Source organism: Giraffa tippelskirchi, chromosome 4 (assembly GCF_054371585.1).
Source record: "Giraffa tippelskirchi isolate mGirTip1 chromosome 4, T2T-mGirTip1v1.2.pri, whole genome shotgun sequence".
Taxonomy (NCBI): domain Eukaryota; kingdom Metazoa; phylum Chordata; class Mammalia; order Artiodactyla; family Giraffidae; genus Giraffa; species Giraffa tippelskirchi.
In genome coordinates this window covers 158,010,934-158,038,195 of record NC_137278.1, presented here as the reverse complement: position 1 = coordinate 158,038,195, position 27,262 = coordinate 158,010,934, and the positions used below count along the sequence as shown (strand labels likewise).

Below are 27,262 nucleotides of genomic sequence, written 5' to 3'. Positions count from 1 at the left end.
AGTATGGAGGCTCCCCAGAAAACTAAAAACAGAACTTCCATATGCTCCTGCAATCCCACTCCTGGGTATATATCCAAACAAAACTATTCAAAAAGATACATGCAGCCCTGTGTCATAGCAGCACTACTCACAATAGCCAAGACATGGAAACAACCTGAATGTCCATCAACAGATGAATGGATAAAGATGTGGTACATGTATACAGGCGCTTCCCTGCTGGCTCAGTCGGTAATGAATCCACCTGCAATGCAGGAGACATGGGTTTGATCCCTGGGTTGGGAAGATCCCCTGGAGAAGGGAACAGCTACCCACTCCAGTATTCTTGCCTGGAGAATTCCATGGACAGAGGAGCCTAGCAGGCTACAGTCCATGGGGTCGCAAAAAGTCGTACACAACTGAGCAAACTTTCACTTTCTTTCATTCATATATATATATATATATATACATACATATATATACACACACACACACATATATATAGTGGAATACTATTTAGCCATAAAAAAGAACAAAATAATGCCATTTGCAACAGCATGGATGCAACTAGAGATTATCATACTAAGTGAAGTAAGTCCGAAAGAGAAAGATGAATACTATATGATGTCACTTACATGTGGAATCTAAAATATGATACAAATGAACCTATCCATGAAACAAACAGAATCACAGACATAGAGAACAGACTGGTGGTTGCTACTGGGGAGGTGGTTGGGGGAGAGAGGGAGCGGGAGGTTGTGGTTGGCAGATGTAAGCTGTTACATATAGTATGGATAAACAACAAGGCCCTACTGTATAGCACAGGGAACTGTAGTCAATTTACTTGATAAACCATAATGGAAAAGACTATTTTAAAAAGAATGTATATATGTATACACAACTGAATCATGGTTGCTGTACAGCTATAATTAGCACTGTAAATCAACTATGCTTCAATTAAAAAAAAATAACTTCTATATAATGCTAAAGAAGAAGGAAAGCAGCCCAGAGAAGGGCCATTTACCCCCACTGAAGGGTTTAGGGGATGCTTCCTGGAGAAGAGAAGGCCTAAAATGAGATTGAAGGAATAAGAAATATCTAGCCAAGCAAAGAAAGATCACTCATGATGCAATGAAGATCTTGTGTGCCTCAGATAAGACATGATGTAGCCAAATAAATATTTTTTTAATATATTGTTTTAAAAAGCCTCAATGATAGTCATCACAGACAATTTCGTAGCGTTTCCATTGTACCAGGTGCTGCTCTAAGAGCTTTAAATGTATAAACTCATTTAGTCCTCCCAAAATCCCTTTGAAATAGGTACTATTATCATCTCCATTTTGTAGATGAAGAAACTGAGGCCCAGAGAAGTCAAGTAACTTGCCTAGAGGTCACATAGTCAGGAAATGGCAGGGCCAGGATTTGAGCACAGGTAGGGATTCCCAGGTAGCACTGGTGGTAAAGAACCTGCCTGACAATACAGGAAATGTGAGACCCAGGTTCGATCCCTGGGTTGGGAAGATCCCTGGAGTAGGAAATGGCAATGCACCCCAGTATTCTTGCCTGAAGAATCCCATGGACAGAGGAGCCTGGTGGGCTCCATGGGGTCACAAAGAGTCGGACACAACCACAGGGACTTAGCACATACAAGGCACACATACTGCAAACACTGTAGTGAGGAAATTAGTCCCTTTGTTTTTGGATGAGGAAACACAGGGTGGTCAATAACTTACTGCTCCAGGCTGATAAGTGGTGGAGCCAAGCCCCACCTATGGCTGGCTGAGCTGTTCACCTCCAGGCGACAGTGGCTTGTCACCCAGATGGTGACCTTTAGTTGTGAAAATGATCTCTAGAGCGACAGGTTCAGAAAACCTTAGTCGTGGTAAGGGCAGAGTTGCTCAACAGGTATTTGGGGAATAAACAAATGGATGAGGATTGCCACACTTCCTGGTGTGGAGACCATTTTACAGTTGAGTAATTCCAGATAAAGACAGGAACATGGTGTTTATAAGCTGTCGGTAATGAAGGGTCACAGACAGAAACCAGGGCAGGGAGGAATCAGGGCCCCTGTGGAGAGAGGTCAGCAGCAGGGCCCACAGGTGCCAGGACCCCCAGGCTGGAGACCCCAGGCCTGTCCGGTAGCAGATGTGGAGGGCAGGTAGCCAGCAGCGGCAACCGTCACTCTTGCTCCTCGCTCAGCGGCAAAAACTCAAATGGACACCATGGGGCCCTCAATAAATATTTGTCCCCTGCGTGAATGAGTCAGAGCAAGGAAGGGGGCGAGTTTGAAAGTCCATCCTAGGTCTGTCGACCACACCTCGGCAGTCACTCCCGATAAAGCTCTCCCCGCCCGCCCGGTGACTGTCGCAGGCGGAGGAGCCATGCCCAGGTACACGGTGCACGTGCGCGGAGAGTGGCTGGCCGTGCCTTGCCGGGACGCGCAGCTCACGGTGGGCTGGCTGGGCCGGGAGGCCGTGCGGCGGTACATCAAGAACAAGCCCGACAATGGTGGCTTCGCCTCGGTGGACGACGCCCGCTTCCTCGTGCGCCGCTGCAAAGGCCTGGGCCTGCTGGACAATGAGGACCCACTGGAGGTGGCCCTGGAGGACAACGAGTTCGTGGAAGTGGGTGAGTGGCTGGAAGGGAGGGGCCGCGAAGCATGTAGCCGGGCATCCCCGGGAGAGACGGTCCCTGCCCTTCCTGTGTATGTGCAGTGTGTGGTCAGTCACTCAGTCTTGTCCGACCCTTTGCGACCCCATGGACTGTAGCCCGCCAGTTCCCTCTGTCCATAGGATTCTCCAGACGGGAATACTGGTGTGGGTTGCCATGCCCTCCTCCAGGGGATCTACTCTGGGGAAAATGCATGCTGCCTGAGCATCTTAAATTCTCAAACACCCTTGCCAGGAAGGCATTATTCTTATCCACCTTTTACAATGAGGTAGCAAACTCAGAAAGGAGGAGAGTTACTTACTAATAGCAAAGACTGGATCTGAACTCAAGACTGCAGGGCTAAAGCCCTTTGCTTACCGGATCATTTTCAAAGTCCCTTTGCTCTTCAAAAGAACCTACCAGACAGGAGGCCAGTAGCATCATTTTAAAACCAAGTTAAATCAATTTTGTTTAACAAAACTGTCAAACACTAAAACAAATAGGTTTAAATATTAAATCTATTAAATGCATTGCAAATACTAAATATTAAAAGTATTATATATTAAAGCAATAGATTTAAAACAAAATAAAGCTGATAATGGCAATGGAAGTGGAGACTGAATGTTGAACTTTCATTTAAACCTTTTCATGCATGTCTACATCACTGACTTTTTGCTCTCTGAACGCTTCTGAAGTTGTTTTAAAGCAGTCATTTCTATAGAACTTAAAGGCAATTGAAGAGCTCTTTTCTTGGTTTACCAGTAATGCCAAATGTGACTCTGGGTTGTTTCCTAAGAGTATCTCTCGCACTCTCGTTTCAGTTATAGAAGGAGATGCTATGTCTCCTGACTTCATCCCATCGCAGCCAGAAGGAGTTTACTTGTATCCTTTCCTGCAAGGCTGTTAGTCTGCTCTAGGGGCTCCTCCCACCAGTGATGGGACTGGGGGCTTTTCCATATTCCCCGGTATTTTCCTTTACCTGACTTCAGATACAGCAAATACCGGGAACCTGAGAAGGTAAGTTTCAAACCACTTCCTTTCTGTTAAGAAAATTAAGTCCCCCCCTCTCCTCATTTAAGTGGGGGAGGGCTAGCAAAATTCATGAGCAAAACATAACCCATGAGGACAGGGCATTATCCAGCTCTGTGTAATAGGGAAAGACATTTTGCTTTTCCATTTTTTTTTTTAACCTATTTATTTTTGGCTGTTGCAGTGAGCTTTCTCTAGTTGCAGTGAGCAGGGGCTTCTCATTGCGGTGGCTTCTCTTGTTGCAGAGCATGGCTCTGCACAGGGCTTTCTCTAGTTGCAGTGAGCAGGGGCTTCTCATTGCGGTGGCTTCTCTTGTTGCAGAACATGGCTCTAGGCACGTGGGCTTTAGTAGTTGTGGCAGGTGGACTTAGTTGCCCTATGGCATGTGGAATCTTCCTGGACCAGGGATCGAACCCTGCATTAGCAGGTGGATTCCTAACCTCTGGACCACCAGGGAAATCCTGCTTTTCCATTTCTAATTTTTCTTCCTTAACCTCCTCTTCAGCAAGCTGTCTTTTCAACTACCATATTCATGTTTCATAGTAGTGATAAAATCTCTGAAGTGTCAAAGCTTGATTCTGCTTGATGCTTTTCTGCCCTTTTGTTTGAGCAACTAAGCTATTCACACTCACAGAGATTCCCTTCTTTTTGTGCAGTACATCGCCTTAGATGGGGACAGTCTGACCACAGAGGACCTGGTCAGCTTGGGCAAGGGATGCTACAAAATCAAGGTATGCTGAATAGAGAGGGGTGATGTCCTAACCTTTCTTGCTGCCTATGTAAGTCTTCAACATGTTGTTCAACTCTGCCCAATGTCTTCCTAGCTCACCCCCGCTGCTGAAAAGAGGGTGCAAAAATCCAGGGAAGTCATAGACAGAATCGTGGAAGAAAAAACTGGTATCTTTTTCTCTTTGTGTTACATATTTATTTTTATGGACTTAAGAAATGCAGCCTGCGTCCAATTGTATGATGTCTGTTTTTCATTCTAGTTGTTTACGGCATTACTACGGGTTTTGGGAAATTTGCCAGGACTGTAATTCCTGTCAGTAAACTCGAGTAAGTTTGATTCACTCCCCACCAAAGATACACACATTCACATAAGTTGAACTCATTCCCCACCAAACACACACAAATTCTCATTTTAGAGACTCCTTTCAACAATGGAAATAATTAATACTTGTTACATTTACAGACAAGGAGGGTGAGGCTCAGGTTAACTCACACACTGGTTGACATAGAGAATACAGACTTGCTGGCTTCTTCCATTGCTCTATCATTCCCTATTCTGTGCCTCCAAAGATTTAACTATTTTCCCTTCATTTTCCCAGCTGACGGGACATTTTCATGGTGAGGTATCTGAGAGGGGTTTCTTCACTTTCTCTTCTAGGGAGCTCCAGTTCAACCTAGTACGTTCACATTCTTCAGGTAACTCATTCCAAACCTCCAGTGCCGCCTAGGTTTTGTTTGATTTGATGAATGAAGTGCAGTCAGCCCTCAGTATCTCTAGGTTCTTACATTCACAGGTTGAATGATTCAACCAGTCTCAATTGTTGGTTGAATTCACAGATAAGGAATCCGAAGGTGCTAAGGGCAGACTGTACTATGTTGCTTTACAGAAGGGGACAGGGAGTGGGAGGAGCCCAGAGGAGGGGTGGGGCGGGACCGGAACCCTGCAGGGATACCTAGGGGTGAGGATGCAGCACAGTATCAGACATCCTGTATCAGCCACCAGCAGCTAGCACACTCCAAAGAGTAGGTGTCATTTCTGCTGCCAAGGAGGGAAGAAGAGCATCAGACATGATATCCTTTCAACTGAATCTCAGAAAAAGGAATGGGCTATATGGAAGGATGGAATTGGGATGAGGAGCATGAATACTGTCATGCCAAAAGAGTAGTGCAGTCAGGGGACGAAATTACAGCTGGAACTCAGGGATGAGTGGATCTGGATGTGGTGAGAAGGGAAACTGTCAAGAATTGCCTCCCATCAGATTGCAAGAGAGCTTGTGTGAGAAGACTGGACACCATTCCAAGGGTGTTGGGGAGGGCGTAGGCTCATTGAAGCTTCCAAGGAAGAGATCTGGGGAGGCAAAACTGGAGTCTCACATTTGTCTGGAAGATGAGACCTGAAGAAGCGTGACAATCAGAAGGGAAGGCAGTGCAACTACCTGAACCAAGACGTGGAGAGCAATTTGAGATGGAGGTGGCTAGGAGGAGGAGGATTTTGTTTATCTTAGAGAAAACATCAGTTCTGTTTTGTAGGTGTTGGGAAACCACTAATCCCTGAGAGATGCCGGATGCTCTTGGCTTTAAGGATCAATGTCTTAGCCAAAGGATACAGTGGCATTTCCCTGGAGACTCTCAAACAAGTTATCGAAGTATTTAATGGTAATGCTATGGATCCCCAAATGACCCTCCATGCAGGCTGGGTGGATACCACAGGCAGACTTGATTGACAGGGTGGTGAGATATTGGTGAGATAAGAGGACATAAATTAATGATGATGAGTGGGAAGTGGGCTTGGCAAGAAGGAAGATAGCTATATGGGGGCAGAAGGTGCGGGGTGGGGGCAGGAGCAGAGACTCTTACTCCTGTGAACTTTCATCCTTTGCTGCTGCTGCTGCTGCTGCGTCGTGTCAGTCGTGTCCGACTCTGTGCTACCCCATAGACGGCAGCCCACCAGGCTCCTCAGTCCCTGGGATTCTCCAGGCAAGAACACTGGAGTGGGTTGCCATTTCCTTCTCCAGTGTATGAAAGTGAAAAAGTGAAAGTGAAGTCGCTCAGTCGTGTCTGACTCTTCTCGACCCCATGGACTGCAGCCTACCAGGCTTCTCCATCCATGGGATTTTCCAGGCAAGAGTACTGGATTGGGGTGCCATTGCCTTCTCCCATCCTTCTCTATCACCCTTCATTAGCATTCAGCATCTTTAAAATCAGAACAAGCCCCTTAAGTCTGGCCTTAAGTTCAGACCTGGAGAGAACCTTGGATTCAGTGGTGCTCGAATGTGGTTAGAGAAGTTATTCAGATCTTCTGGGAAACATGACGATTCCTGGATGTCCATCCCAAAGACCAATTCAGTACTTCTGGTTGGTGCCTGGGAATCTGAATTCTTCATGCTCCCCAAGTGGTGGGATCGCCAGACTTAAAAATAACTGAAATTCAGCCTCTTCCAAGGTAGAACAGAAATATAGAGATGAAAGACTTGCTTGTGATCACATAGCTGTCTAGTGACAAGATAAAAAGCAATTTGACTCTTTGGGGCTTGCTTCTTGGGAAAATTCCAGTGTGGAGACAAGATGTGACATGCTTGATGTCAGGCCTGATGACAGGCCAAGCCTGTCCCTTCCCACAGATAAGGATAAGCATGCTAGGTCAGTGGAGGCTCAGGGACCTGTAGGGTAAAGGAGTGCGTGCAGAAGCAGGGCTGGGCAGTCACATAGCACAAAGGACATGAGAGATTTCCCATGCTATAGGCACAAGTGACCTATAAATGCCAACCAGTGAACAGTAATTTGAATGAACCATCTATAGTATACAAGGCTGTGCTGAAGAGACCAGCAGTGATTTCAACACCTATTTCTACTCCCGACTCTAAGCCTAAAATCCTAGATAGTCCACCTTCAGCCATGAGCCTACCTATGCTTTATGGGTGAGCCCAAGGCACCTCTGGGTCCTAGAATTCTGAGAATTCCCCAGGGTGAATTATGGCCTGGAAGCTGACCTACGGATGGCATGGCTTCATCCTACTGACATCACTTAGCATTTGTAAAAACCATTGCTATCAGTAGTCTGAATTTACCTTGGAAATATAGCCTTTTTGCTTGTTTGTTATAGTAAATTAATGAGAATTTCCCTTTTAATGGGGCTTCCCTCATAGCTCAGTCTGTAAAGAATCTGCCCGCAATGCAGGAGACCCGGGTTCAATTCCTGGGTCGGGAAGATCCCCTGGAGAAGGAAATGGCAATCCACTCCAGTATTCTTGCCTGGAAAATCCCATGGACAGAGGAGCCTGGTGGGACGGACACGACTTAGCGACTAAACCACCACCAGTGGGAATTTCATCTAAAACAGTACATGTCCATTTAGAAGTGGTGATAAGCTGGTTGACTAGGTGACCAGGAATCAGGCAGAAAAGCAGAGATTAAGTTGCGCATGACTTTACCTCCCCCAAAGAACCCCTGTTAACACCCTAGTACACTTTATCCTTCTAGAACAATTTGTAAAACAATTTTAAAATTTTATTTATTTATTTTTGGTGGCATTGGGTCTTTGTTGCTTTCAGTGGGCTTTTTCTAGTTGCAGGGAGTGGGGGCTGCTCTCTAGTTGCAGTGCACGGGCGTTTCCCTGTGGTGGCTTCTCTTGTTGCAGAGCACAGGCTCTAGGCACACTGGCTTCAGTAGTTGCAGCACGTGGGCTCGGTAGTTGTGGCTCATGGGCTTAGTTGCTCTGTCGCATGTGGAATCTTCCTGGACCAGAGATCAATCCTATGTCCCCTGCATTGGCAGGCAAATTCTTTTTTTTTTTTTTTAATAAATTTATTTATTTTAGTTGGGGGCTAATTATTTTACAATATTGTAGTGGTTTTTGCCATACCTTGACATGAATCAGCCATGGGTTTACATGTGTTCCCCATCCTGAACCCCCCTCCCACCTCCCTCCCCATCCCATCCCTCTGGGTCATCCCATTGCCCCAGCCCTGAACATTTGTCTCATGCATCGAAACTGGAATGGTGTTCTGTTTCACATATGATAATATACATGTTTCAGTGCTATTCTCTCAGAATGTCCCACCCTCACCTTCTCCCTCAGAGTCCATAAGACTGTTCTATGCATCTGTGTCTCTTATTCTGTCTCGCATATAGGGTTATCGTTACTGTCTTTCAAATTACATATATATGCATTAGTATACTGTATTGGTGTTTTTCTTTCTGGCTTACTTCACTCTGTATAATGGGCTCCAGTTTCATCCAGTTCATCTCAATAGAACTGATTCAAATATATCATTTTTAATGGCTGAGTAATATTTCATTGTGTATATGTACCACAGCTTCCTTATCCATTCGTCTGCTGATGGACATCTAGGTTGCTTCCATGTCCTGGCTATTGTAAACAGTGGGCAGGCAAATTCTTAACCACTGGACCACCAGGGAAATTCTGTATTACTTTTTTAATATAATAAACATTTCAGTTCAGTTGCTCAGTCTGACTCTTTGCTACCCCATGGACTGCAGCACGCCAGGCTTCCCTGTCCATCACCAACTCACGAAGCTTGCTCAAACTCATGTCCATAAACATTTACTTGCTTTCAAATAGTCTCCAATAGGTTTTAAAGGCTATACACACCATTTGGTCCTATGGAACTCTCTTAGCTTCCTCTTTAGCACACTTTTTAGTTTTTGCTCCTAGAAATAAGGTGGCAATAAACAACAGCAAGTTGCTGATCACATCTTTAAGATACATTGCTAAAAATTCCAGAAATTTCTAGGTCAGATTAGAACATGTACGGTAACAGTAAACAAAGGGGCAGAGGACCCAGGGCAGAGAAAGAAGAAGAGAAGAGATGGTCATTGTGGGATACAGGTTCCAGATCACCTTTCTTCTAGGCAGTCTGATCTTAATTCTTTATGTATAGCATTCTCCAGACCCCTTTACACAGCATATTTGAGCATGTCCTGGCCAAAACCTGTCATACTTCCCAATGTCCTTAGAATAGAGTCTAAACTTAAAGTGGCTTATGGAGAAGGCTTTGCCACCAGGAGGGTCTGCCTTCCCATCTTCTTTATCTCCCTCGCCTCTTTCTTTCTACAGCAGCTCAGCCAGGTCCCTTAAGCATTACCTGTGCTTAAGGAATTGTCTTTCCCTGGGTGTCTGTGCCATTTGTGATACTAGATCCTTTGGGATAGGTTGGTCTCAGTGTCAAAGCGAGGCTGCCTAGAATGAAGTACTCTTGAAGTAACCAGTGTCTCCTTTTCTCCCAGCCTCCTGCCTGCCATATGTTCCAGAGAAAGGAACTGTTGGTGCCAGTGGAGACCTTGCCCCACTCTCTCATCTTGCTCTTGGGCTGATTGGAGAAGGGAAGATGTGGTCTCCAAAGAGCGGCTGGGCTGATGCTAAATACGTAAGACTAATAATAGCTTCCGTGGCAGTCATTTCCCCAGGATGGACACCAGGTAGACTTCCGTGTTTTCTAGCACTTCATCCTTTCAGCAGCCTGATGACAAAGCGTTCCCACGCTATGGCTGTGATAACTGAAGCTTAGAAGTATAGACTGAGTCAGGAGCCCAGCCTTAGTGTAGTGTGTGTGTGTGTGCTTAGTCACTCAGTCATGTCTGACTCTGTGACTCCATGGCCTGTAACCCACCAGGCTCCTCTGTCCATGGGGATTCTCCAGACAAGAATACTGGAGTGGGTGCCATGCCCTCCTCTAGGGGATCTTCCCAACCCAGGGGTCGAACCCAGGTCTCCTGAACTGCAGGTAGATTCTTTACCACCTGAGCCACCAGGGAAGCCCCTTAGTGCACTATAGACTTCCAACTAAGCGATGCTCTTAGCTTCCTTACACAACCATCAGCCTCCTGGACTTGGTGATCACCTTGGTAAAAAGGTAAAGTGGCTAGTGTTCACTGCAGGAACTTTTTCTGTACCTAAAACACTCCCAGTGCCTATCCAGGAGGTCACACATTGTTGGAGGTTTAGCTAGTTGCTGGTCTGTGGGTACAGAGTTGTGGATCATGGCACTAAAGTGCAAACTGAATGCAAAGGGCTTAGAACGCAATATTCAGGATTGATTTTGTAGACACTAGCCTCGATAATTTTAGGTACAAAGGTTATTCGAAAGCTAAGTCTGCTTGCAGACTAAAGAACAGAACTAGAAAATAGATCAGCAAAGCCAATCAGAACAGAGCCAGTTTACATAGGTCTAATCTTTTAGAAGACAGACCTTTGAGCTTACTTTTATTAGATTCTACATGAAATTAGAAATATGCTGGTATTTCATTTGATACCCATTTTCACTTTTAAAATCATTCTACAGGTCCTCGCAGCTCATGGATTGAAGCCAATTGTTTTGAAACCAAAAGAGGTAAGAGACTCAAGGAAAATTTGTTCCTTTTAACAAATCGTTATGCGCTACTTTCAATCTTAATATCAGCCTCACTGGCTTCTTAGACATAGCCTCCATGTTTGCTTAAGTTGGTCACTGAAGAAAGGGCTCTCCCTTATTTACTGAAAAGCCTCTCCAATACACAGATACTCAGGGATTCTTTTACAGGAGAACTTAAACTTCTAATCAGGATCTCTAAGGATCCTGAATGATGCTGTAAACCAACATCACTTAGGATGCTCCAAGCCAAGAGCCTCAGATCAGAAATTTTTCAAGGTGTCTTATCTGTAATGATGAGAACTTGAAGAAATATAGCATAATGAAGAGCTAAAGGTTTTATATGCCGCTACATTGGAACTCCACTGCTGCCTCATGACAGGGAAACTATTCACAGCTATTCCATTTGCCAAATTTTCTATGATGGCACTCATCCTTGAGTAGTTAAACAAGCATCACCGCCCTGCACTTTAGAAACCATGAATCAGCATCATTCAGCTGAAGGCAAATTTTCCTCATAGGAAAGCAAAAGAAATGCTTGGTACAACAAAAAGCATTAGGAAATGTCTCTCCCATCACCCGAAGGGTCTGGCGCTCATCAACGGGACACAGATGATCACCTCCCTGGGCTGTGAGGCTGTGGAGAGAGCCAGTGCCATTGCTCGGCAAGCTGACATAGTGGCGGCCTTGACCCTCGAGGTGCTCAAGGGCACCACCAAAGCCTTCGATACTGGTCAGCATGGTCCTGCTGTTTGTTTGCTATTCATTCAGCCAGCGCTGGGCAGAGGGTGGGATGGGATGGTCAAGGTCTTTGGACGTGGGAGTGGCAGGGGTAGATGGTAGGGAAGAAGAAAATCCAAGTGCCTGTGCATTCGCAGGACTGCTGCAGCTTCATCTCAGTTATGCCACACTTGATCCTTGAAACACCCATGTTTCACAGACAAATGTTGACCCAGAGAGTTAAGTGACCTGCCCCAGAACACCAGCTCTGACTCCCATCAAACTACCTGTTGTCTTAAGGATCTATTGGCAGTGTTTGGGAATTGAAGTGGAATTACGGCTAGTGCCCGTTAGAAAATTGGGAGAGAAAAACTGTACAAGTGATAGCTTTTCTAGAAATCTTTTCGAGACTTTGAAGGACTCCCCACTCATAGGTAGAAGGACTGAAAAAAAAAAACCAAAAAAAACCTGTCTAAAAATGACTTAATTAAATTAGGCCACTGAGCTCCCTTCTGTTATGAGCCTAAGTCTTTTCAGGGCAGGCCCAGTGTCTTGAGTTGAGTTCCCTGTGGGCTCAACTCATAGTTTGCATTCAGATATTTAAAGTAGAAAGAATAAAGTCAATATGGAAAATCTTGCTTTTGGAGTTAAGTTTCTAATTCTGAGCGATAGTTAAGGACCCTTGGGGCTTTTCAGGGCCAGGTCAGCACAGTGGATGGTTCTGTGCCAGTGATGGTAGTTCACTCAATATAAGAATTGCTCAGACTTTTCCTCCTTCGTCAATTCTAGACATTCATGCTGTTCGCCCTCATCGTGGGCAAGTTGAAGTTGCTTTTCGCTTTCGGTCCCTCTTGGACTCAGATCACCACCCATCTGAAATAGCAGGTCTGGGCATGCCTATTTGAACTTCTTTGCTTTTGAAAATAATTGGAAAGAATTGCTAACATGCCCCTTGCCATCCCCTCTACCTTTTCCATAGAAAGTCACAGGTTCTGCGATCGTGTTCAAGATGCATACACCTTGCGCTGCTGTCCACAGGTAGACAAAAAACCCAACAAGTTTCTATTCTTTCTCCCAATTTTTGAGATAGGGATATAAAGAGAGGAAGTTGTCAGGAAGTTGTGTAATGGTTAATGGTAATCCAGCTTTCTTTACGGCCTCTATTAAAAATGATGTATATCATATATACCCCCATTTGTCCAAGTATTATAAAGTTTCTGTTCTATATGGTAAGTTGCTTGTTTCTCTTTGAATTGCTTTGCTCAACCCCCCTGTAGAAAAGTCCAACAGACAGCTTGTTGTTTAGGTTTAGTGCCCTAAGTTTAAAAAATTCTAAAAAGTTCTTATTAATAATATCATTCTAACCAGTCAGTGGAGTTTCACTGGTTCTCCCTATTAGAACTGCCAGGGATGTATACTGGAAAATCCAACCACAATTCAAGGGCATATCCATGATTAGATCTATCTTCACTTAACAGGCAGACATAAACCACTATAAATGAACCTGTGAGTCTTAACTTTAAGCTGGAGTGAGGCAACCTGTATTGCAGATGTTGTAACTCATTTGCAAATAGAAATTAGTAGCATAAGGAGCTAACTTCATCTCAAGAGTGAGACAGTATTTCAGATTGTACCAAGTTCCAAGCCATAGTGTACTGAAGAATCCTCCATAGAATAAATTAAATGAAAATGATTTAATGAAATTTAATTTTTTATTTTGATCTCATTTTATGCTCTTTTCTTGTTCTCAGCAAGTTCGGTTCTAGCTCAGCTAGACTGAAAAATGTCTGTGGGGAATGATTGACATATTAGCTCTACAGCAAGAATAAATTCCAGTATAAACGTTCTTACTGTTCTAATAAGAATATCAGACTATGTGATGGGCACCAGACTCAGTGTCTTCCATGTATTAACTCATTTGATATTGTCTTTTAGGTCCATGGTGTGGTGAATGACACAATAGCATTTGTGAAGAACATCATAACCACGGAAATTAACAGTGCAACAGATAACCCTGTATCTTTTAACTGCTTTCTAAGCTGTAATTACAGAATTTCAGCTGGTAATTTCAAGATCTGATGAAGATCTTAAAATTGTATAACCTCTCTGTTGCTCCATTTCATAGACGAAATGCCTGGGCTCTGAGGTTAAATGCCTCTATCAGCTGTAGATCTGAGCTGATAAGTGGCCTCAGGTTTGGAGTCTAACATGCAAGATTAAAGGGGATATTTCCAGCATTAGCTGAAGGGTCTCACGAAGGCGTTTGCCCTAAAACCCATTGCTGAGGTTGTTGGTAGAAGGATGAAGACCTACATCGCAAGTGTGATTGTGGAGACCCTGAGTAGCAAGGCATTTATAGGAGCCTTCCTGGGGTTCAGTGATACTTTGGTGTATTACACAAAAGCCTTTTAACATTTACCTAAGTATTGATCAGAGTTATGACTTTCCCCATCCTGAGTTTATTTCTGATGTGGTGAGTGAGTGCTAAGTCACTTCAGTTGTGTCCGACTCTTTGCGACCCAATGGATTATAGCCCATCAAGCTGTCCATGGGATTTTCCAGGCAAGAATACTGGAGTGGGTTGCCATGTCCTCCTCCAGGGGATCTTCCCAACCCAGGAAGAACCCACATCTCTTATGTCTCCTGCATTGGAAGGCTGGTTCTTTACCACTAGTGCCACTTTACTCAAATCAGCGTTCCCATATTTGTACAGGGAAGTGTAAGAATGCCTCCATCTCTTAGGGATGGAGCGCTCCTTTCCTTCACAGTGTGGGTTTCTCAGCGCCATCTTATTTTTGCTACAAGATGTTCTGTGTTGGCTTAGTTCCCTTATAATTTGATGTGATCAGTCAGGAGTCATACTGGCAAAGGCGTCACAGAGACAGCACTGACTTTAAAGACCACCCAACCCCTTAGGAATCTATTTCTTCTCCCTCACATCTGCCTCAGTTCTTAACATTGGAGAAAGTACTGATGAGCAGCCCTGAGAGCCATGCACAGCCTGGGCTAGCAGATAGCAGTTGTGTAAGGTTTCTCACTAGACCTGTTCAGTGTGGCTTCTCTGACATGCTTACTTCAGGCTGTGTTCTGGTTTGTTTACATTTGTATCCCTGTATGTCTGCACCTACTTGTGCAAAGACTCTCCTCTCCACCCTACCTTTGTACAAGGGCTGCCACCTCAATGTTAAAAATGAGTGATTAGGGAGAGACTTATGCTCCAAGTTTTCAGCAAGTGTTATGCAGAAGCCTTAACCAATTTTGAAAGATGGTCTTTGCCAGCAGGGGAGAGACTATTTCTGGAGGAAACTTCCATGGTGAATATCCAGCCAAAGTAAGCCTTTTAGAATTGCTCCTGACCCTGAAAGCATATCCCAATATGCGTGAAAGCATTAGTCACTCACTCAGTCATGTCCAACTCTTTGCGACCCCATGGACTATACCCTGCCAGGCTCCTCTGTCCATGGAGTTCTCCAGCCAAGAATACTGGGGTGGGTTGCCATTTCCTTCACCTGGGGATCTTCCCCACCCAGGAATCAAACCTGCATCTCTTATGTCTCCTGCACTGGCAGGCGGGTTCTTTACCACTAGCGCCACCTGGGAAGCCCATATCCCAATATAGGCCAACCTAACTGAGACACTCTTTCAGGCCCTGGACTATTTGGCCATTGGTGTCCATGAACTTGCTGCAATTAGTGAAAGAAGAATTGAAAGGCTCTGCAACCCCTCCCTCAGCGAGCTGCCTGCCTTCCTGGTGGCTGAAGGTGGTCTGAATTCTGGATTCATGATAGCCCACTGCACCGCTGCAGCCCTGGGTAAGGACCCTGCCTTTTGACCAGAATTCAAGTCAATCCATCTATGGGTCTTTCCATTTTACCTAAAAGTATCACATTCTATCTTTGAATGAGATCTAACTTTTCCACCAACTCTATGTGCATCCTACCTCTCTCAATACAAATACATGTTTCGAGAAAAAATATAAAATAAAACCTAAGCAACATTAGACTGAAATATAATAATACACTAATGAGGTTGTAAATAGGAAGGTTTTCATGATTTCTCTGTAGGAAGCAATGTGACATCACATGTGAACTTTCTTTTTGTTGCTTTTCCCCTAATCTCAATTTGAAGAATATCAGAAGGAAAAAGACAAAGATGTTTATAGCTACTGGTGAAACTTCCACTAAAAACATAAGGATGTGATTAAACACACAAAAATGCTTATAAGAAGCAAGATGCCCTCTATGAAAATTGAGCTGGAAGAGAGCAGATTTCTGACTCAAGACTGTAAGGGACAGAGAAATAACCTCAGGACAGGGCCTGACACAAAGGAAGTGTGAAGGGCTTTACTTATATTTACTCCCTTAATTGTCAAACAATACCAAGAGGCAGGTACTATTATTTCTTCTTTCACAGATGGATATTTGAAGATCCAAGAAGTTAAAGAACCTACCCAATATTGCACAGCTACTAAGAAGTAAAGCAGAGTTCTAACCCAGGAATTTTGGCTCCCAAATCTATGCTCAGACTTCAATTAATGAGGATTTAATTTTGCTCAATACTTCATCCTACAATATTGTTGCCAAATTTAACAAACAGAAATGCAGGATGCACTTAATATAAATTTAATGCAGTTAAATTTGAATTATTCAGCACATTATTTGTTACTAAAAATTATTTTTTTACCTGAAATTCAAATTTAACTAAGCATCTGCAATTTCTTCTGGCAAGCCTACCCCACAGGCAGGAGAGCACCGCGGTTCAATAAGAGCATAGCCTCTAGGTCTGAGTCCTGTCTCCATCCATTATCAGCAGTGTGATATGGAACGAGTCTCTTAATCCTGTTGACCCTTAGTTTACTCCTGTGTAAAATGGGGGTGAAAAACCTACCTAATAGGGCTGTTCTGAGGATTAAATGAATTAATGCAGGGAAAGCCTTGGAACTGTGCCTGGCATACCGTAAGCACTAAATATTAGTTGTTACTATTATTCCTCACCACTTCTTCAGTTAAGTCTCACACTTAGACTCAACACAGCTAACAAAGAGCCACTGAATTCATCTTCTGTCCAGTATCTTCTATCTGCTCACTTACTTCCTTACTAAAAAATTCCCTTTAAAAGGCAGTGACTTCTCACATTAACACGCGTGCATGCTAAGTTGCTTCAGTCATGTCCAGCTCTTTGATAGATTATGGACTGCAGCCCACCAGGCTTTTCTGTCCATGGGATTCTCCAGGCAAGGACTCTGGAGTGGGTTGCTATGCCATCCTCCAAGGAATCTTCCTGACCCAGGGATTGAACCTGCATCTCTTATGTATCCTGCATTGGCAGGCAGGTTCTTTACCACTAGCGCCACCTGGGAAGCCCCCACATTAACATGGTGGGGTGGTCATTGATTTTTAGAGAATGTTGTGAAGTTGGGGAGTCTCCTTTGAATGTGTTTAGCTGCCCTAGCTGTTTGAAGTTGCTTGGCTTGCTCTCATTATAATTAAACTGGTGGTTTTCTTTTTTTTCTGGCCACTTGTAAGTTACCTTTCTAAACAAGCTCCACCAAACCAGGTGATTCATATTGCAGGTTTAGGGGCCCAGGACTTGCAGTGCTGAAACCTGAAAGTTCTGGGCAAATAGGATGAGTGAATCACCGTAGTTTATACTGGATTACCTCCCGATACCATATAGCATAGAAAAGAACTCAAAGCTGCTGTCATAGGTCAAAAAAAAAAAAAAAAAAGTGGGGGAAATACTCTTGACTTGGACATTTCCTGGCTTCTGAAGCTGGGGAGAAGGAACTTTGTAATCTAGGTCCTTGCTACTTAAGTTATAGCCCCCTGGCCAAAAATACAGCCATCACCTGGGAATTTGTTAGAACAGCAGAATTTCAGGCCCCACCTGAAACGCAACATTTGCACTTTAATAAGGCTGAGTGATTCATGCACAATAAAGTTTGAAAGACAGCAACCTAGACCAAACTCTAGACTTCCCCTTACATCTCCAAGATATCCCCAGCTATCATTGAGCCCTTGCTTAAACTGAGTACATCCACTTATGTCATCATTGGACAGTTTCGATTTTAAATCTTCTTGCTCAAGGTCAGCTTCAACCTGCAAATGCCATGCCTGAATCTTCATCCCACCTCATCTGCTGACATAACAAGATTATTCTCCAAGTCCTGGAAATGATCATCACTTCTTTTTTCCCTGCTTGCAGTGTTTTCAACTTTGCTTTGTAATATGAGGGTTCCCTTCCCAGTCTTATCTCAGAACTCCCTACAATTTTAAGAGTCCTTCTTACTTTGGGGAAAAAAAACCCAAAAACCCACATGTCTTCTTCCTTTTCCCAAAGTAACTTTGGAACATCTAGTGCTTTGATAATGACCAAGAACTCCTGGAGAGGGTATCCCACACTGAGGAGCACTTTGGGGAGCCATGTGTCATTTTGGCACATTTTTCTGTTCGGAACAATACGTTCCTAACTTAGTTTCTGGCCTCTTGCAGTTTCTGAGAACAAGGCTCTGTGCCACCCCTCATCCGTGGATTCTCTCTCTACCAGCGCTGCCACGGAGGATCATGTCTCCATGGGAGGATGGGCATCAAGGAAGGCCCTCAGGGTCATTGAGCACGTGGAGCAAGGTAACCCCAGGCAGCTGGAATGGAGGCCTCACTGGTGACCTCTCTGCCAGTGGTCCTCAGAATGGAATCCCCATCAGAACATCAGCATCACCTGGGAACCCAGGGCCTGCCCCAGACCTGCTGACTCAGAGACTCTGAGAACAAACAATCTGGACTTAACAAGCCCTCTATGTGATTTTGATGCTGGCTGAAGATTAAGAATCCATACCTTCTGGCTAAGCCAGTTCATCAGTTGGCTTTTTTTTAATGAAATAATTTTAAAACATTCACAAGTGGAGAGATTAGTACCATAAACCTTCATATACACCTCACTCTGATTCAACAGTTAATACATTATACTTCATTTCTTAAAAAAATTTCTCATTTTCAAACAGATCCCTGTCATCATGTTTTCTTCCTGCACACTTTCTCTCTCAAATACAAACGCTTTCTTACTCACTGCCATTATCACATCCAACAAAAATCAACAATAAATAAGTCTTGGTATCATCAAGTACGTATTCAAATTTTCGCGATTATTTCAATGTCTTTCCAGTGTTTGTTCAAACCAAGATTCAAGACCCACTCTTTAAATTTAGTGGTCAAGGTTTTAAGCTTCTTTTCATTTACAACAGTTCCTCCCCCCCCTTTTTTTTTAAATTCATGTCATTGACTAGTTTGAAAACCAGCTTAGTTTTCTGCGAGACTGACATTCTCGATTTACCTGTGAGCGTGCTTGTGGTAGCTTGTTCTGTCCCTTTTCTTGTGGGTTGCAGTTGGTCCTAAAAGACTTGACAAGATTTAGATCCACCATTTTTTGGCAAAGATCGTTCTGAGGTGGGGCAATGTTGGGTCAAAGTCTTCCAGCCTTCTTAATCACTGCTTGTTTGTTTCTTAAAGAGAAACTGCCTTCCTTTAGGGGTAGTTCTCTAAATTCCTCAATCTTTGCAACTGTATTGGAAGCAATTGGCCGACAAAATAGCATTATTTTAAGATAAGTATAAGAGAGTTGAGTATCCTTTTTTTGGGGGGGCAACTGCTCTATTGAGAGATAATTCATATACTATACAATTCACCCATCTAAATTGTATAATTCAGTGGGTTTTAGTAGAGTTGTGAATACACTCAGAGTTGTGAGTCAACACCACAGTCGTTATAACATTTTCATCATTCCAGAAAGAAACCTTGCACCCTTTATCCATCACTCTCTCATCCTCCCTATGTGGTCTTGTTCGGAGCCTTTGAAGTTGAAGGTTTAAAATAGACATTAGAGAAACAGTTCCGTGGCAACCAAAGATTTATCTGCTCATTCACAGACTCCTTCAGTCTTTTGATGAAGGTGTATGTGCCAGATATTTTAGGCCACAGAGAACAGCAAGACTGAAGACAAATGGAAATTTACACAAGGGTGGAAATAGGAAACAGAGGTTATCCATCTTGATCAGCTGAAGGGAGAAGGAGAAAGCTGATTTACCTGGATAGTCCTCCCCTTCTCAGCATTAAAGATGCAGCCGAGGGGTTAGAAAAGTAGATTTAAAATGGTATACAAATGCCAGGGCAGCTTCATTCTACCCATAGACCGAGAAGCAACTAAGCATTAGTTGGCTGGCAGCTTGCGTGGGCTTTATACCCCTCAAGCATGAAGTCACACTCTAACCAGCCACCCCCTTGCCCTTCCTTGTTTCAGTGTTGGCCATCGAGCTTCTTGCAGCCTGCCAGGGCATAGAGTTCCTCCGCCCCTTGAAAACCACCACTCCACTGGAGAAGGTCTGTGACCTGGTGCGCTCTGTTGTGAGGTAAAATCAAACAGATCCCTGGAAAGTCATGCCGTTTCAGAACTGTGGACCCTGGCAGCAGTTAACGTTGGCTGACGGTGTGATGTGCTTTCTCTGCAGGCCCTGGATAAAAGATCGCTTCATGGCCCCAGACATCGAGGCAGCGCACAGGCTGCTCGTAGAGCAGAAGGTAAGCTGGCTGCCTGGCTTGTTTTTTAGCCTGGGGTCTTTAAGAAGGAGCAGAGGTTCCCCAGTGGCTCAGTTGGTAAAGAATCCACCTGCAATACAGGAGACCCACGTTCAATCCCTGGGTTGGGAAGATTCTCCTGGAGAAGGAAATGGCAACCCACTCCAGCATTCTGGCCTGGAAATCCTGTGGACAGAGGAGCCTGGTAGGCTACAGTCCATGGGGTTACAAGAGTCAGAGATGACTTCGTGACTAACTCACCCTACCACAAGGGGAAGCAGGGTGGGGGTGGGGAGTAGAGAAACATTCTCTTATTCTTTGGCTGTTTCTTGGAAGTGAACCAAAAGGTACTCATGCAACTTTTAATATTTGACAAACTCGCAAGTGCCCCATGTTGCATCCAGACATTGACTGTCTAAGGATTAGAAGCTGAAATGAATTTTAAATAGAATTTTGGGACAAGTATTCATGGGGAGAAAATAAGATGAAAGTTCATAGATTCCTCACCAAGAAGGTTCTCTTTTATTCAAAAGTACATTCTTTTTCTGTAATGCTGCCCTGACCTGGTCCAGCAAATGCATAGACCTGAAGGGAAAACAAACTTCCTGAGTTTTTATTCAAACGGTTCTGGGTCTACCTCGTGCACTGGTGTGTCCTCCCGTCATGCTGGGTGAGATACGGGTTCTCTTTACTGCTTCTTCCCTCTGGTTCCATTGACTACAGACTTGTCTAATTGGGACAGATGCCTAGAATGCGGACTCATTTTTAAACTATATTTTTAAAAGTTCTTTAAGCCTTCTGCAGTAATCTGTAGTTATCGTGTCCCTTAGAGTTGCTTGATTTCCTTTGGAACCATTGCTCTGCTCTTGAGAACAGGTTTTTCCTTCGACCTTCACCCCTGTCATTTCTAAGTGTTCCCCATACCCTTTGAGAGAGAATTCCCTTGCTTGCTGCCAACTTTGGTGCTAGGAGAGAGGTAGGCGAGAGCTCAGCCTTTTTTCAATTGAGATATGCTTGACATACATCATTATATTAGTGTACAACATGATTTGATCTCTATATATATTCCAAAATGGTTACCACAGTTAATCTCCACTACCACACAGTTATTTTTTTCTTGTGATAGGAACTTCTTAAGATCTATTCTTTTAGCAACTTTCAAATATACAATACAATATTATTAACTATAGTCACCAGGCTGTACATTACATCTCCAGGATTTATTTATTTTATAAGCAGAAGTTTGTACCTTCTGACTACTGTCAAATCATTTCCTTACCCACTCCCCCACCCTCTGCTTCTGGCAACCACCAACCTCTTCTCTGTATCTATGAGCTATTTTATTTTTTTTAGTTCCACATACAAGTGAGATCATATGATATTTGTCTGACATTTCACTTATGATGACCTCAAGGTCCATCTGTGTTGTTGCGAATGGCAACAGCTCCTTCTTTCTTATGGCTGAATAATATTCCACTCTGTGTGTGTGTGTAATCACAATTTCTTTATCCATTCATCTGATGGTGAACACTTAGGTTACTTCCTTGCCTTGGCTATTGTAAATAATACTGGAGTGATCATGGCAGTGCAGTATCTTTTCAAGGAGGTTAGCTGTTGAAACTGGAGAAGGAAATGGCATCCCACTCCAGTATTCTTGCCTGGAAAACTCCATGGACAGAGGAGCCTGGTGGGCTAGAGTCCATGGGGTCGCTTTTGAAAGAATACATTTTCTAAGGTAATACAAACGAATAGGAAATGCCCCTTTCCTATCAGGGGCAACAGAATAAAAAGCAGCTATAATATAAACTAAAAACTGGATCTTCATTTGAGAAGGTGTTATGCTTGAAAGGGAATAGGTTGGTGGGTGGAGGTAAACCCTGAACAAGGCTATGAAGATGGGCTTCTCAAACTGTAAAGAGCACGTGGATTTCCTGGGGATCTTGTTAAGATGCAGATTCAGATTCAGCAGGTCTGCAGTAGGGCTGACATTCTGACTTGTCCCAGGTGATGCTGATACTGCTGGTCCAGGGGCCACGCTCTGAGGAACAAGGGTCCAAAGAACAGAGAGCGTGTGGTGTGGAACTAGGGCAAAGAGGAGATCCACTGCCTCTTATCATTAAAGGCTTGCCTCGGAAAACACACAGTCCCACCCTTGAGTAACTTTCCTTAATTCCATCCAGGCTGAATCCTCTAGGTTTTGGTTGTTCTGGCTTGTTTCGCTTTAGAAGAGCAAACAGCTGAAAACCTTAATGGTCACTTTAGAAACATTTTGAACTTTGTGTTTTGAAAGCTGTTAAAGCAACCAAAGACTAATTGATAGGTCATGTGTCAAATGGCTTATGATAAAAACAAGCAAATAGTTGCTATGTATCTAGTCAGGTAGAGATAATGCTTTGACTTCAGATGAAGTTATTTAATGCATGTGTTGTCAATACTTTGACTTTGCTCTGTCCTTGCGTCTCAGGTTTGGGAAGTAGCTGCACCATACATTGAAAAATACAGAATGGAGCATATTCCGGAATCAAGACCTGTTTCTCCAACAGCATTTTCACTGGAATTTCTGCACAAGAAATCTACCAAGATCCCAGAGTCTGAGGATCTTTAATGCTTTTTGTCATGAATTAGCAGATTAGATAGCACTTAATTTTACAGCAAACAGTACTATGCTGAAGGAGAGACCTGAGAACTTTCTCAGGTGGATCAATCTATTACATAGTTCAGGTCTTATAATACCTGCTCTGGTTAGGCTGGTGATAATATTACATTTACTAAATCTAGTACTGTGTTCTTGTTGACCTGGTTAGAGATGTAAACGATGTTTCCAGGTTATAGGACTTTAATTACTTCTTAACACTATCTACAGGTCACTCATTCCTAAGGGTGAGAAGAGTAACCACAATTGTGTGGATGTTTGACTCTTGACATTAGATGAACTCAAATCTTGAAACAGATTGATGGCATTCTTTTCCAAAAACATTAGACTTCTGTGGATCTTTCTTTTGTTTTGGTTTTTTGGTTGTTTTTTCTTTTTGCTTTGACAAGTTCTAGTTAACTTTGGCGGATTATACTAAGCCATGATATGATGAATGTTCCTTAATATGTAAACAATACTTTTTAAGTCATAATTTGTTCTCAAGCTGCTTTTTGTTTTATTAGTTGAATTGTAGTAAATAGTCAATTGGTCAACAAGAGATTCTGCGTCAAGGAGTTAAGGAATGACTAGAAAGATTGCTATTATAGTGGTTCTCAATGAACTATATCATATTTATCAAATGACACTATACATATCAAAGAAAGGATTCAGATGCTTAAACTGTAGTAGGTTAGTGTTATTGCTGCCTTATTATGTGTTAGTACTTTGTTCATGTTCTTGTAATAACCTAGCTTAAGAAGCCTCCTCATTTCACAAGTAAGGAATCTGATGTTTATAAGTTAACCAACCCCCTCTCTGTAATGGTAATTAAAACAAGGCCCTGTTGACAGAGATCAGATGGGCCTCAGGATGTTACCCAGTCTGTTCCCTCCCCACTGAAGAAGATAAAGGACCTCTTGGGAAGGCTTAAGTGTAATTGTCTAAATGAAGGATGGATCTAATGACTTCTTGACTCCTTGAGGCTATGACTCTGCACCCTTCTGTGCAAACTTGAGCAAAGCACTTTCCAAGTGCCGTGAAACCATGGCTGTGATGACTTCAGTCGGTCGAGGAAAGAGCAGACATGTTTGCCCGCTTTCCTACCTGATGACAGCCTAAAATGGGTCCAACATGTATTTCACAGCAGAGTTTTTTCTAATTGCAACCTGTCCACAGGAAAGGTGGAGACAGAGGTACAAACCAAAATGTGCTGAGGAACCTGTTGACCGAAAGGTGGTTCTTGATGCTGCACTTTGCTGAAATGTGGACACAGGAATGAAGTTTATTCATTCTTATCCACAAGTTGCAGTGGAGCAAGTAAACCCAGTGGTTTGATGGCTGTTTGTCACTTTGCTGTGGGGTGTGCTGGTGGCCAAGGCTGGTCCTCTGTGGCCCTTTGTTACTGAGTTTTCTATACAGCTCTGTGACTGTGCCCTCAAGGTAATTTCAAGGTAAATGTGGAATAAACTAAGTCTTACTGTCTTATGTCATTGCTGTATTCTTAGATTTTTTATAACAAAGTATATCGCCTCATCAGGGAAAGGTTATTCTAATTGCAGTTAGTTGCATTTGTGTAAGATTTTTGTCATTGAATGTTCACACAGTACAAAGTGTCTGTAGACAATGTGATTGATTGGGTAGACATTCTCTCTCTCTCTTCCCCACTGAGGAGCCCACAAGAGCTGGAGGCATCATGATTTTCATCCAGGTGAGCTCACCTGGGCTTCTTTACCTGCTCTCTTAGGGCAGCGGAGAGAAAAACCAAAAGCACAAGGGCTTTTCAAGCTCCTTTTATGCCACATTTGCTAATGTTCAGTTGGCCAAAGCAAGTCACGTGTCAGGCGCACATCAGTTTGGGTGAGTAACACATAAGGGCGTGTGATTTGGGGACTGTTACTATAACAACCTACCACATACATGAAACTCCACACATAACCTGAAAAATTCCAAAGAAGCTACTTTTCGTTACTACTTAAAGCTTGTCTCATTTCTGAACCTGGTCACTGAGTTATTATCTTTTTATTAAAGCTTCTAATTATCTCATGAATAGCATGATCATTTTACACTTGGGAGTTTACTTTGGTTGAAGGTACTCATTTATTAAATGTAAACTTTTAATGTTAACATTAACATTATACCAAAAAAAATAGAATTGGAGGAAATTCATTTCATCTCAGGGTACAGGCCTGGTTCATCTCTAGGGGGTCCTCTTCCCTTTACTGGATGCTTAGCTCAAGAGACAATAGGGGGGTAGAGCTTGGGCCAATGAGACAGAAGAATTTTACTGGCGGTGAGACAGGCCTGGGTCCTGGGACCCTTTGTTGCAGTGCTGCAATGCTTATACCTGGACATGCCTTTTCTTGAGCAACAAAATACAAAGAAACTATATGGGACTAAAATGAACAGTGTACACAGTCAGTTGGGACAAATTCTGGACAAAAGCTGCAAAAAGATAAAAAAAAAACAAACCCAACTGCAACTTTTAAAGAGCCTGGAGCAAAAGAGCCTATGAGCAAAAGCAGGGTACTGGGCATGCCCCCTGCACATACCACCACCTAAGCCACCCCTCTGGCCAACCTCTGGACACACCTCTACCCTCACTCCATATAAGGAACAAGGTCCCCCCATTCCTCAGGGAGCCAGCAAACAAGGGAACCTGCTGATTCTTCTCACCCTCCCCCTCAACCTTTGCTGCAACAGGAGCCCCAGTAAAACCTTGCCTGAATTTCTTGTCTGGCCTCTGATCAATTTCCATTGGCTAAGGAGGCCAAGAACCCTGGTCAGTAACAGAGGCTTCTAGAAAACTCTTTCTCTCCTGAGAGCAGGCTTTCTCCCCATCCTGCTTGACCTGAATGAGGAGGCACAGCCCCTCTGACTGTTGCTAGCCTGCCACACCTGGGGGACCTAGCCTTGGGGTGTCCCCAACAGTGTAGGACACAGCAGGAGTGGGGGAAGGACTCTGGGTCTTCAGGGGTCCTGAACTGCTGGATAAACCAGTCCTGAAGCCTGTCCTTCCTGTGAACTTCCAAGGGGGAGCTAATAAGCTTCCTTGTTTTTCAAGCCATGGTCAGGTAGGGGTGTTCATATTTCACTGTGCCATTTCGAGAGCTTTCCATCCAGACTTCTAGCACCTGATACCTCCTACTCTCTCCACCAAAGGACTTGGTTAAGGTGTCTTTCCAGAGTCCACTCACACAGCACGTATCTGAGTGCCAACTGTGTTGACTAAAACCGGATTCTTCTTTCTATAACAAACACTTGTCCTGGTCCTAACCTGTTCAAAAACTTGCAGTGGCCTCCCATGACTTTAAGAATGAAGTTCCAACTAGTGAGCCTGACATTCCAAGTCTTGTGAAACCTGAATCAACCTTATAGTCCCAGTACCCCCACCCCAAGCCCTCCACTCTAGGAGGACTCAGACCCACCCCCCTGCTGAACACCCCCATGATCCCCCATCTTGGAGCCTTTCCTTCACATCAAAATCCTTCCAAGCTCCCAAGCTGAGGATGGCAATGCCCCTTTCCACCCAATCATGACACTGTTTCTTGTTGGGTTTTACCTTTACTTCCCCATAAGCATCATCTTTTGACATTACATTAAGGAATTCATATGCTCTTTCCAATATGTGGAACAAGTACTGTCTTTAACACTTCATTTCTGGGTTGGCCTGCTGAGTGTATTTTAATAAGTACTTTTCACTATGACCATCTGTATGCTTGTGCAGCCGTTCATTACTTCATTCACTGATCTCCTCCTATGAACCAGTCACTATACTAGATCCCGGGGACATGACCAGGCCCTTCCCTCTCCTAACACACAGTCTAAAGAGAAGGACAGTTCGGCTGCAGTGCTCTAGAGGTGCTCACAGAGGAATGGGAGCACGGTGGGGACGGGGAGTGACTAGCTCCAATTTCCCACATTAAGAAGAGAGGGAAAGCACTCTAGGCACAGGAAAGGGTGCTGCGAGGTCTGGAGCAGCAAAAGCAAATGGCGGTTTTGAGGCACCGTGTGTGGCTAGGGTCTAGACCGCAGTCCTTCTCAGACTCAAGGGGGCAGACAAATCACCTGTGGGTTTGTTAAAACCAGATTCTGATTCAGTAGATGTGGAGTGGGGCTGAGGTTCTGCGTTTCTAGCCAGTTTCTGCGAGTTGCAAGGGGCTTGTAGGACACTGGTCTGGGAGGAATAAGGCAGTTTCAGGTGGGTATCCTCTTCTGGTTTCTTCCAAAAAAGACAAGAATGCTATTTATTTCGAGTTAATGTTTCCCAGAAGGAAAATGGGCTTCCCTAGTGGCTCAGATGGTAAAGAATCCGCCTGCAATATGGGAGACCTGGACTCGATCCCTGGGTTGGGAAAATCCCCTGGAGAAGGGCATGGCAACCCACTCCAGGATTCTTTCCTGGAGAATCCCCATGGACAGAGGAGACTGGCGGGCTGCAGTCCATGTGGTTGCAAAGAGTTGGACATGATTGAGCAACTAAGCACACACAGAAGGAAAATAAGTGCTTCACCTGCTTATTCCGCAAGTGTAAGGATATACTTCTGCATGGCTTGGATTCTAGGACAGACCTAATCTTTAATTTTGGCCTTTCT

General features: G+C 43.8%; 1 protein-coding gene across 5 annotated transcripts; it reads left to right on the top strand.

The window, feature by feature from the left end:
• The first annotated feature begins 1,595 nt into the window (after positions 1-1,595).
• Positions 1,596-24,160, top strand: HAL (histidine ammonia-lyase). 5 transcript variants are annotated; one of them, XM_081595323.1, is made up of 20 exons: positions 1,596-2,604; positions 3,447-3,507; positions 3,615-3,642; positions 4,311-4,385; positions 4,479-4,551; positions 4,644-4,710; positions 5,042-5,079; positions 5,914-6,039; positions 9,631-9,770; positions 10,686-10,733; positions 11,337-11,484; positions 12,261-12,356; positions 12,451-12,509; positions 13,407-13,487; positions 14,737-14,802; positions 15,118-15,283; positions 17,963-18,097; positions 19,764-19,872; positions 19,972-20,041; positions 22,503-24,160. In XM_081595323.1, exons 1-20 carry the CDS (start codon positions 2,358-2,360, stop codon positions 22,641-22,643), a joined length of 1,974 nt encoding a protein of 657 aa, XP_081451449.1. In that variant the 5' UTR covers positions 1,596-2,357; the 3' UTR covers positions 22,644-24,160. The 5 variants fall into 5 exon arrangements, with proteins under 5 accessions (XP_081451449.1, XP_081451450.1, XP_081451451.1 ...); XM_081595324.1 differs by lacking the exon at positions 17,963-18,097; XM_081595325.1 differs by lacking the exons at positions 4,644-4,710; positions 5,042-5,079; positions 5,914-6,039 and having other exon boundaries at positions 2,120-2,604.
• The last annotated feature ends 3,102 nt before the right edge of the window (positions 24,161-27,262 follow it).

Excerpts from the sequence above, each read along its gene's own strand:
- HAL (XM_081595323.1), top strand. The coding sequence starts at position 2,358 with ATGCCCAGGTACACGGTGCACGTGCGCGGAGAGTGGCTGGCCGTGCCT. Across the intron at positions 4,386-4,478 it reads AGGGATGCTACAAAATCAAG|CTCACCCCCGCTGCTGAAAA; the intron begins GTATGCTGAATA and ends ATGTCTTCCTAG. Across the intron at positions 9,771-10,685 it reads GCTGGGCTGATGCTAAATAC|GTCCTCGCAGCTCATGGATT; the intron begins GTAAGACTAATA and ends ATCATTCTACAG.